Here is a 12604-nt window from a genome sequence, read left to right as displayed (position 1 = left end):
CTGACTCTGCAAATGCTGCAGTTATGTGTGTTGTGTTTTGTAAGTGACAGTGATCAATTGATACTGCACTTGGGTGGGCTAGGCGGAGGGGCTAAACGCAGGTACTAGCAGGTATCTGGGCTGATCCCGAAAACGCTGTGTTTTTGGGAACCCTAAACTATTAGGGACGCTAGTATAGATCAGATCAAAGATATTGATCTGTTCAGACACCATACTACTAAGGGAGGTGTATGGTGCGTGCGTGGGCGTTAACGCTACTGGCACTAATAGAACGCTGCCTGGGGCTGACGCTGACACTAAAACCTAACTGATATCACCTGCCGGGTGATCAGGGGGTTAATCCTTTATTAGGCAATAAACGGTGGGTACCCTGACGCTATATATAATAAAAAAAAAAAAAAAAACAACAACCAACCAGCGTCACCCGTGACACTAATATGGCAATCAGAAAATAGACCAATGCAGTGATCAGGAAAAATCTGAAAACTGCAATTGGCGACAGAGTGAAGGGTTTACACTTGCAGGCAGGTGAAGCATTTCATTGGTCAGAACCAATCAGCAAGTCCAGGCCAGAAATCATTAACCTGGACCTGAAGACTGATCGGTTCTGCAACGAATCCGAACACCGCAGGCACGGCAGGGGCGTGCATGAGCGACGTATGGGTACGTGGTTTTGTGCACCTGTTCCATTCTGCTGACGAATATTGGCGTGAGCCAGTCGGGAACCGATTAAATCACAATTAGAGTCTGTGTATAAATAGTCAATGAATTTGTTAGCTCTCACCTGGATGCACTAAGCAGGGCTAGACACTGAGCCATGAGGAGGTAGAAAAGAACAGTCAAAAGACTTGCGTAACAAGGTAATGAAACTTTACAAAGATGGAAAAAGATATAGAGAGATATCCAAAGCCTTGATTATGCCAGTCAATACTGTTCAATCACTTAATTAGTGGAAAATTTCGGGATCTCTTAATACCAAGCCAAGGTCAGATAGATAAAGAAAGATTTCAACCACAACTGCCACAGGAACTGTTCGGAATACAAAAAAAAAAAAAAAAAAAACCCACAGGTAACCTCAGGAGAAATACAGGCTGCTCTGGAAAAAGATGGTGTGGTTGGTTTTAAAGGAGAACAATATGATGATACTTGAACAAAAAAAAGAGCTGCATGGTGAAGTTGCCAGAAGGAAGCCTTTACACAAAAAAGCCTGGTTACAATATGCCCACCACCACCTTGAATGCCTCATTGGCTTTTTTGTGGCATTGGCGCAGTAAAGGCTTCCTTCTGGAAGCTCAACCATGCAGCTCTTTTTTTTGTTCATTTGTGCTCCTTAACCCTTTCATGACTAAGCCTATTTTTGAAATTTGGTGTTTACAAGTTAAAATCCGTATTTTTTGCTAGAAAATTGACAGTTACTTACTGGTAACTGTTTTTCTAGGATATCTTCCAGGACGGCACACCTGAGAGATGAGAGGCTCCTCCCTACAGGAAACACAATCAATCGACAGCTGTTTTAAGTCCCCACCCTTCCCCTTGATCCTCAGTTTGTAGAGAAGTAACTCCTGAACCTGGTTCACAAGGGAAATCATTCCTCATAGGTACACACCTTCTAGTGTTCTACCATTTTCCCTCCTCCAACGGGCGGGAAGTAGGCCTGCCGTTCTGGAAGATATCCTAGAAAAACAGTTACCGGTAAGTAACTGTCAATTTTCTATTAGTCATCTTCCAGGACGGCACACCTGAGAGGATAATCAAGTACCTCTGGCCTACCTTAGGGTGGGACCACTGCAAGACCCTCTTGGCGGACCTTGGTTCTGCAGTGAGTTTTACCTCCACTCCATATGCTTGATGAAGGTATTCTAGCTGGATCATGCGGCTGGTCTGCAGGTCTACTCCACCGATGTCCCTGCCTTCTACGCTTCGGATGCAGGACCTAGGTGGAGTGGGCTCTTAAAGATGGAATCAGAAAACATGTTAAACTTGTAGGTTAGCAATGTTGCCTGTCTCACACATCTAACAACCATGGCCTATTGTGCCTGTAGGTGCTACTTAGAACCCCTAAAGATTAATCAGAGACCTGTGTTGTAAGACAAGGACACTCATTGATCACTAAGAGGGCCTGTCTTAACACTACCCTGTTCAGGGAATTAAAACTGCAAAAAAAGGTGGGCCCCTAACAGACAACCTTTTTTGTTCATTTTTATCTTTACATCAGCAAAGACTAAAGGGAAGCCTACTTAAGGGTAATAGATTAACCGAGGCTTGATCCCTGGGTTTAAGGCATGCCCACTCTGTGGCTTTACTTACGCCTGAGTGCCTACTTCAGGAGAATAAAGTTCATAGCAGGAGTAGAACACTCATATTGCTACATCTAGTTCTGCTAGAAGGGTGAGATGAAGGCCATGCACCGAGCCGTAACCTATTCGGTCAGGTATACATCTTTATACTTCATCTTCAGGTCATAATACTCCCATGAACAGAACTTCCCAAGTTCTTACTAAGCAGAGTGATTCTTTATCGCCTTCCTCCAGTGTCCTATAACCCTACTGGGCTTCAACCCTAGGAAATGGTTCCAGCATTCCTGAATGTAAGGGGCTGAGGCTTTCTGATATGTGACGTTTGCAGCCAGAACTCCAGGCCCCTCCACGGAAAAGAGGGCTGAAATACAAAAATTGATACATGCATTATTAATATCACAAATTAAAAAAGATCATAGATTGTGGACCCAGCACAATAGATTTAGACAGAAAGGACACAAGCATAGACAATGTGTATCCGAGTGTGGCTAGCTAAACCAACATATCAAATACATCAAAAGGGGATTTTGGGACATTATATGAAGCAGTCAGAATGCAGAGGTATAGATGAGAAAATTTTAATAACAAGGTATAAAATATTTTGCATATATAGACAACTGTAATTGCACAAAATATGGACATGATTATATCATATATCATAATGAACACAATAATGAAATTGATCAAATATTACACAATGGCATAGCCTGCAAACACCAGGTGACTTGCCCGACACTGCATCTGTGATCATATGATGTGAGAAGTTAGGCATGGTGAGTAAATTGTAACATCGGATGTAGCTTATAGCTCGACGTCGAGCTATAAGCTACATCCGATGTTACAATTTACTCACCATGCCTAACTTCTCACATCATATGATGTAATATTTGATCAATTTTATTATTGTATTCATTATGATATAATCATGTCCATATTTTGTGCAATTACAGTTGTATATATATATGCAAAATATTTTATACCATGTTATTATTAAAATTTTCTCATCTATACCTCTGCATTCTGACTGCTTCATATAAAGTCCCAAAATCCCCTTTTGATGTATTTGAAATAGGGATGGAGGCACCTACCCATGCCTCATATAAAGTCCCAAACCCTCTTTTTCCAACATATCAAATATGGGAGAGACCCAATTCTGAACTTCAATGTAGACAAACAGTCCTCACAGTCTGGTTTTCTGATGTGCAGCCAATATGTAAAAACATTAAGACACACGCAAACCCTCAGCCTTGGTTCACACTAGGACGACTTGTCAGGCGACCTAGTCACCTGACAAGTAGCGTCCTGTTCTGTGCAATGGAACCGTTCTAATCGGAGCAATGCAAGTCACTCCGACTTAGAAAAAGGTTCCTGTAGGACTTTGGGGGCGACTTGCATTGACTTCTATACAGAAGTCGTTTCGCAAGTCGCCGCTGAGTTGTGTCCTGGGTCGCCTGAGGCAGTCGCGCTGCTTCAGTGTGAACCGACCCTAAATGCTGCGTGTTTCTGAAGTGCAGCTAGCTAGGTCATAACTGATATATATACATAAAGGACGGGAGTCCTGTTTACGGTGGAGTTTTACTGATGTACAGCAAAACAGGGCCATGAATAGAAGACAGAAAAGACCCAAACTTCTATGTTGCGTATTTCTGACGAACCACCAAATACAGTTATAAGATCAATATGGCACACAAGACAATATCTTTTCTGTTATGCAGTTCTGTAGTGCAGTCACATCTGAAACAGAAAGCACCAACAAGCTTCAATGTTGAGTATTTCTGCTGTGCAGACACATAAAAACAGACAGCCTTCCTAGCTGCGATCTTTCTGGTGTATTGCAAAGTAAGGCAATAACTCCATGATGTCTATTCTTGTTGTGTAGCAAAACCTCAACCAGAAGGGACAGATAAAACTTAGGGCTCCCACACCTGTGCGACCCAACCTGCAACCGCAAAAACGCAAGAGAAAAGTCATACACTATGGCTTCCAATGGGAACCATTCGTGTCTGTGCAACTCCAGGTCGCAGCGCCACCAAGCAGACCCTGCTTTCTGGATCCACAGACCTCAAGATTACACAGGTCGCAGGTAACTTGCAATTTTCAGGTTGAACAAGCGAGGGGTCCCCAATGCTGTATCTCCCTGGAGGCGTGCAGCCAACAACCCCCTGCTGTGTATCCTTAAGAAGCAGCAAGGTAGAACAATGAGAAACAGAAAAGACACCCCCCACTGCTATGCTATTCTGATATACGAACGATAAGGCAGTAAATATAGAACATACAGGACACAAACAATCTTCAATCTTTGTGTATGTCTGATGTGTAGTAATATACCAATACTGAGCAGAGATGCCACCATCCTCAATGTGTCTCCCTGCTGAGGCAGCAAAAACAAATCAGAAAAGGACAAGCAACCTCACTGCTGTGTCCCTTCTGATATACAGCCAATAAGGCAGTAAATGTAAGACATAAAAGGACAGACAACCTTCAATCTTGTATATATCTGATGTGCAACAATATAACAATCTGAATAGAGATAGCACATCCATATTGAAGGGATTTGGCATGAGACTCAACATGTCAAATCGCATGCCTAAAATCGTCAGCCTTTGCCGTTAATAGCACTGTCAGCCCGACGCCACTTTGCGGGGCTGCACCGATTACCAAAGGCAGCACCAGTACTACCCCTGGCACAGGTTCAATTTGTATTTCCCAACAATTCAGGAATATCAATCTTCACTACTGCCTTTCTAATAAGCAACCAATAAGGCAGTAATACAGGACACAAAAAACCCCAGACAGAACTCAATTTTGAGTATGTCTGATGTGCAGCAATATAACAAATATGAGCAGAGATGTCACAAGACTCAATGATGTGCATTTCCGCCATGCGTCACAAGACCAGAAAGTACAGACCACCTTCCCTGTTGTATTTTTCTGATCTGTAGCCAAATAAGGCAGTACCTTTAGGATATAACAGACAACAACCAAGCTTCAGTGCAGTGCATTTCTGATGTACAGCAATATACCCCTTATGAGCAGAAATGTCACAAATCTCAATGTGCATTTCTGCTGTGCCACAAAACATCCCAGCAAGGACAAACCTTCACTACTGAGGTCTACTGGTGTGCAACCAAGGAGGAGTCATGGTGTATCCCTTTATGAAATAACCAACAAAGCAATTTGATCCCTAGGCATAGCCTGGGCTGTAGATACTAACACTTCACCCCCAGTGAAGGAACAAATCCTAAAATGGTTAGACACCTTACTATAGTAGCTGTTGTCCTACCTTACCTCCGTAGACTGAGAAAATGCTGGCCAGCTCACACACAGGTGGGGCTGATCAGAAACTAAAGTCTCAATGAGCCCAGCCCTAGAGACCAATTTAGGACAGCCTCTAGAAAAGGTGGTCACCAATTTAGCCTGGAGGAAAATAGCCACCTGCAGGCCTTAAACAAGCAATCATGTATCTAGCTCTTGCATATGTTTGCACAGAAAATCCTTAATTAAAGGATATAGGAAGCGATTTATGGTAAATCGCCTTTAGATCTGTCACTGAGTTGACTGTAGCCCAAACCAACAAAAAGGTTTTTCTTACCTCCTGCACTATAATATAACCACAATGTAAAGGTGGAGTGGGAGGTTGGAGCTTATGACTTCAGATTCCTTATAACCATACAGATTCCATATAACCTAGTGCACCTGCTGACCAGGAGAGCTTACTCCTGAATCTTTCAACCACTGCACAATCCATAAATTGTTCAGTGGTATACCTGGCTTGTAAGGAACTCTTTGTATCTACCAGGCCCCCCCCTTCGCTTTATCCATCCCTACTAATGTCCCACAACCGGACATGTAGGGAGAGGCTGGCAACCTACTGTTGTGATAACCACAGTGTCTCTGCTGTAAGAGGGAGCTGTGGCTGGTGGTTTTAGCAGTAGCTTCTGGGCTATTTTGTTATGCAGACCCCAGGTCCTGCACGGTATCACTCAGTAAATACAGGGGGAAGGGGAAGAAATGCCTTACCTACCTCTTTCCCATCTGAGGTGGTTTAGGCACACTCGCTCCTCTGCACCACTTGTCCACCATACATCTCTGATGTAAGAGGTAGCTGTAGCTGGTGTTTTTAGCAGAAGCTTCTGGGCTATTTGAATCTAGACCCCAGGGGAGATTATCTCAAATGCCCAGAAACCATCTGGCTGGGATTGGGGATTTTGCAGCTAAATTCCCAAGGTAAAGGAAAGTACACACCGCTGTCTTCCCCTTTTTCCACAGCCACCGGGCTTGCTCTTCCATCCTTATGGTCCACACGCAAGGAGGATAGCCACCAAAGTGCCCCCCCAACTGCTGTCCCCGTAGGGAGCTGCAAGGTTAGGCTGTGTCCTGCCAGTCAGTATATACACCTGGGGGGGCAATGCCGTACGTTCCTCATTCCATTCTGAGGTGGTTTAGGCAGACATCCACCATAGTGAACTGGTGCCTCCTCGAAAGGAGGATGTGGGCGCCTGCTCCTGCTGACTCTCAGCCTTCCCTCCTGGGTAAGAACGCGGGTCGTTCAGGCGGCGCCCTCCCCAGCAGCCCACGCGAACTACCAGGGGCCCAGGAGTCGGGGGCCCTGGAAAGAACTGACAGCCAGCACCCCTGTCTGAACGGACGCCCGGACAAGTAAGGGGGGGAAAGACAGGAAAAAGGCCCCTGAAGTTCTGGGGACACCACTGTACCCAGGGGCCTTCAGCTCTCAGGGGGGCTCTTCCAGTTTCTGCTGCCCCCCTGAGGAAAGGATAAATATATCCGGCCAGACCCAGAGGCCCATCAGGTACTAACCAGGCCCGACCCTGCTTAGCCTCCGAGATCGGGCAGGCGGCGCCCTCTTTCACTTTCAGGGTGATGTTGCCGTAGGCCTTCCCAGGCATTTGGTCCGGCTCCCGGGGGGGGGGGGGGGGGACCACCAGCCCAGGCTTCGGGTCATTTGAAAAAAAAACAAACGGTTTCGCTGTGTAGGGAGAAACACAATCAAAAACCGAGGATCAAGGGGAAGGGTGGGGACTTAAAACACCTGTCGATTGATTGTGTTTCCTGTAGGGAGGAGCCTCTCATCTCTCAGGTGTGCCGTCCCGGAAGATGACTAAGAGAAAATTACTAAGAGTTCGCAAACATACATATATATATATATATATATATATACATATACACACACACATACATATATATATATATATATATATATATATATATATATATATATATATATATATATATATATATATATATATATATATATATATATATATATATATATATATATTTTTAGCAGAGAATCTAGAGAATAAAATGGAGATTGTTGCAATATTTTATATCACACGCTATTTGTTCAGCGGTGTTTTAAGAACGCAAATTTTTGGAAAAGGGACACTTTCTTGAATTTAAAATAATCCAAACAGTAAAGTTACCCCAATTTTTTTGTATAATGTGAAAGATGATGTTACGCCGAGTAAATAGATACCAAACATGTCACCCTTTATAATTGCACGCACTCGTGGAAAGGCGACAAACTACGGTACCTATGAATTTCCATAGGCGACGCTTTAAATTTTTTTTACGGTTACCAGGTTTGAGTTACAGAGGTCTAGTGCCAGAATTATTGCTCTCGCTCTGACGATCGCGGCGATACCTCACATGAGTTATTTGAACACCGTTTGTTTTTTTTTAATTTATTTTTATACTTATAAATTGTGTTTAAAAAATTTTTTTTTTTTACTTTTATTGCTGTCACAAGGAATGTAAACATCCCTAGTGACAGTAATAGGTGGTGACAGGTACTCTTTATGGACCCCCGATCCCTCCTGTGCACTTCAAAGTATTCAGATCACCGAAAACGGCAATTCTGAACACTGTATATTTTTTTTAAACCGGCAGCCGAGTAAACGGGAAGTGACGTCATGACGTTGCTTCCACGTTTACAATAAGAAGGCTGGAACGAAGCCGCCCCCAGCCACCGAAGGCAGCCGATTGGACACCGGGCCTCCCGATCGCACGGGAGGCCCGGTAAGGGCGGCGGGAGGGGGGCGTCCCCTCCCGCTCCTCCGGTATAACAGCCGAGCGGCTTTTAGCCTCATCGATTGTTATATTCGGATAGCCAATCGCCCGCTCTAAACAACGGTACCGGGATGATGCCTGCAGCTGCAGGCATCATCCCGGTATAACCCCAGAAAGCCGAGTACGCACATCTGCGTACGGTCGGCGGGAAGGGGTTAAAAACAACCACGCCAACTTTTTGGAGAGCAGCCTGCATTTCTCCTGCGGTTACCTGTGGGTTTTTCTTTGTATCCTGAGCAATTCTTCTGCCAGTTGTGGCTGCAATCTTTCTTGGTATACCTGATCTTGGTATCAAAAGAGCTCCTAATTTTCCACTTCTTAACAAGTGATTAAACAGTACTGACTGGCAAAGTCAAGGCTTTGGATATCTTTTTAGATCCTTTTCCATCTTTGTAAAGTTTCATTACCTTGTTACGCAGGTCTTTTGACTGTTCTTTTCTACCTCCTCATGGCTCAGCCGGTGTCTAGCCTGCTTAGTGCATCCATGTGAGAGCGAACAAACTCATTGACTATTTATACAAAGATGCTAATTGTGATTTAAAAAGACACATATGTGGGAAATGAACCTTTAATTGCCATTTTAACCTGTCTGTGCCACCTTCTGTGTCTGTACAAAGGCCAAACAACCCAAGGTATGTAAACTTTTGATCAGGGTCATTTGGGTAGTTTGTTATGATTTAAAAAGAGTAAACACAGTTGATTGATAGTAAATGGCTTCAGCCAAACACTAACCATGAGTGAGAAAAAGTGTGTGTGTTATCATTCATATTCTCTTAAAAAAGGCCAAGAAATCAAATTCTGCCAGGGTATGTAAACTTATGTGCACAAATCTCCATCTCATCAGTGCCCTCGCAGTTTATCCAGAACTACAAGTCTGTCAGCCATGTTTGTTTATTCTTATGTGCTTGAAACATTTTCTTGATGTACACCAAGCTAGTTATATGCAGAGAGCAGGCGCCATCTACTATTCCCTTTCTGGTATAGCTTTGCCGTTTATCGAATTACATATTGTATTCTCCTACAATGTGTTAATAAAGTTGTTAGCAACCAGTGCCTTCTGGGAGAATTCTCTAGAGGAAGTCAGCCACCATTTTAGGACTCTACAACAAAACAGTAAGGCCGTTTCTCCAATCTCTCGCCATCACCTCTTAATGAGCTTAAAAAGTATGTTTTTGTTATCCCATTCTGTGTTATAGAGCATTGTTTCTTTATCATATGCAATATTGTACCGATTGATGGTTTGTTTTATCAATTTGTAGTTTCACCTGGCTCGTTCTAATAAATTTAATTTCAAAGAAATATGGTATCTGAAGTTTATGGAGCGGGAAGGTTTAGCTCTGTGTCCTACAGACAAGAACGTTGGCTGACGGTAGTTAAAAATGGCTGCGCCGTTTTTGAATTGTGACAAGAGTGTGGAGAGAAGATTCCCAGCTCACTGTCACACTGAGGCGGTAATCAGGGGGGAGAGGTTGCAGAAGCTGCATCAGGTTACCTGTTCCACCCTAAATACAGGTGGAACATGTAATATGTTCCAAAGGGTGAACCTAGCCTTTAAAATGGTTTGCCTCATCCCTGCAACCGCTACATCTGCAGGAAAGCCTGTTCTTTTGAAAAACAACCTGTTCATGGGAACTCAGTCAAGTGATTGCCAGACCGTTGTTCCTAATTTTTACAGATAGTCTACTGACTGGAATGGTACCAGCTGATTGGAGAAAAGCCAATGTAGCACCAATATTTAAAAAGGGCCCAAAATACATCCCTGGGAATTACAGACCAGTTAGCCTAACATCAATAGTATGTAAACTCTTGGAGGGGATGATAAGGGACTATATACAAGATTTTAGTAATAAGAACAGTATCATTAGCAGTAATCAGCATGGATTCATGAAGAATCGTTCTTGCCAAACCAATCTATTAACCTTCTATGAGGAGGTGAGTTGCCATCTAGATAAAGGACGGCCCGTAGACGTGGTGTATCTGGATTTTGCAAAAGCATTTGACACAGTTCCCCATAAACGTTTACTGTACAAAATAAGGTCCGTTGGCATGGACCATAGGGTGAGTACATGGATTGAAAAATGGCTACAAGGGCGAGTTCAGAGGGTGGTGATAAATGGGGAGTACTCAGAATGGTCAGGGGTGGATAGTGGGGTTCCCCAGGGTTCTGTGCTGGGACCAATCCTATTTAATTTGTTCATAAACAACCTGGAGGATGGGATAAACAGTTCAATCTCTGTATTTGCAGAGGGTACTAAGCTAAGCAGGGCAATAACTTCTCCGCAGGATGTGGAAACCTTGCAAAAAGACCTGAACAAATTAATGGGGTGGGCGACTACATGGCAAATGAGGTTCAATGTAGAAAAATGTAAAATAATGCATTTGGGTGGCAAAAATATGAATGCAACCTCTGGGAGAATCTAGGATGGAAAAGGACCTGGGGGTCCTAGTAGATGATAGGCTCAGCAATGGCATGCAATGGCAAGCTGCTGCTAACAAAGCAAACAGAATATTGGCATGCATTAAAAGGGGGATCAACGCCAGAGATAAAACGATAATTCTCCCACTCTACAAGACTCTGGTCCGGCCGCACCTGGAGTATGCTGTCCAGTTTTGGGCACCAGTCCTCAGGAAGGAAATGGAGCGAGTACAAAGAAGGGCAACAAAGCTAATAAAGGGTCTGGAGGATCTTAGTTATGAGAAAAGGTTGCGAGCACTGAACTTATTCTCTCTGGAGAAGAGACATGATTTCAATTTACAAATACTGTACTGGTGACCCCACAATAGGGATAAAACTTTTTCGCAGAAGAGAGTTTAATAAGGCTCGTGGCCACTCATTACAATTAGAAGAAAAGAGGTTTAACCTTAAACTACGTAGAGGGTTCTTTACTGTAAGAGCGGCAAGGATGTGGAATTCCCTTCCACAGGCGGTGGTCTCAGTGGGGAGCATTGATAGCTTCAAGAAACTATTAATCACCTGAATGACCGCAACATACAGGGATATACAATGCAATACTGACACATAATCACACACATAGGTTGGACTTGATGGACTGTCTTTTTTCAACCTCACCTACTATGTAACTATGTAAATAAAAGAAAGCAAGCCTTAAATAGGAAAACTAATGCATCTATCACATTTAAGAATTGGTAAGCTGCAATATAATAAATGTTTGCTTTTGGGTTTAATAATGCTTTAACAGTTTGCAAACTTACCTTTCCAGAATTCTCAGGACCAAGACCCATGCCAAACTCTGTGCGTATATAGGTGTTCTTTATGAGATTTGTTATGTCTTCAAAGGTTTTACCGTAATCCTCACTAAAAATAAAAAAAAATAAAAAATTTTGAAAAGGTTCATTGAACTCAAATATAAAAAGGAGATGTAAATAAAAATTAAAAATCCTCCATATCTGATAACCCTATAAAATCGGGTGTCGGCAACCAGACGATCACGACCCACCCATCGACCGCTGGCAGGTGACAGGCAGCTCGCGAAGACATCCCTGCCTTGACTACCCAGCACTTTCCACAGATCGGCACAAGCACGCGCTCAGCCAATCCTAGCCTGCAGAGGCAGCCCCGCCCTTTTAAAACACACCAATTGTGACCTTTTTTTTTTCCTTACCAAAGACATGTAACAGAAAACATTTTGGCCTGCATTTATGAAGAAATTAGATTTTTGATGTTTTTATTGGATAGGTTTTATAATAAAGTAGAAACTTTTTTTAAATTAAAAATGTTTGGTCTTTTTGTTCATATAAAATAAAAAAGCCAGTGGTGATCAGATATCACTAAAAGAAAGTTCTATTTGTGTGAAAACAATTATATAAAATTTCATTTGGTTAGTGTTGCATGACCACGCAATTGTCAGTTAAAGTAGCACAGTGCTGAATAGCAAGAAATGCCCTGGTCATGAAGGGGGTAAAACCTTCCGGAAGTCAAGTGATTAACCACTTCAGCCCCGGAAGGTTTTACCCCCTTCCTGACCAGAGCACTTTTTACAATTCGGCACTGCGTCGCTTTAACTGCTAATTGCGCGGTCATGCAATGCTGTACCCAAACGAAATTTGCGTCCTTTTCTTCCCACAAATAGAGCTTTCTTTTGATAGTATTTGATCACCTCTGCCGTTTTTATTTTTTGCGCTATACACGGAAAAAGACCGAAAATTTTGAAAAAAAATGATATTTTCTACTTTTTGTTCTAAAAAAAATCCAATAA

The 12604-nt window shown here is 42.9% G+C and overlaps 1 protein-coding gene and 1 long non-coding RNA gene across 3 annotated transcripts in view; one reads left to right on the top strand and one right to left on the bottom strand.

Annotated features, from left to right (window-relative positions):
• Positions 1-12604, top strand: part of LOC141128553 (uncharacterized) — a 156952-nt gene that overhangs the window by 47579 nt on the left and 96769 nt on the right. The window lies entirely within an intron of this gene.
• Positions 1-12604, bottom strand: part of SORT1 (sortilin 1) — a 243094-nt gene that overhangs the window by 159063 nt on the left and 71427 nt on the right. The window contains exon 4 of the mRNA XM_073615905.1: positions 11601-11703. Within this exon, the coding sequence (XP_073472006.1) occupies positions 11601-11703 (103 nt within the window). The remainder of the gene's footprint in view (positions 1-11600; positions 11704-12604) is intronic.

Source organism: Aquarana catesbeiana, linkage group LG02, assembly GCF_042186555.1.
Source record: "Aquarana catesbeiana isolate 2022-GZ linkage group LG02, ASM4218655v1, whole genome shotgun sequence".
Classification (NCBI taxonomy): Eukaryota; Metazoa; Chordata; class Amphibia; order Anura; family Ranidae; genus Aquarana; species Aquarana catesbeiana.
This window is presented reverse-complemented; position numbering and strand designations above follow the sequence as displayed.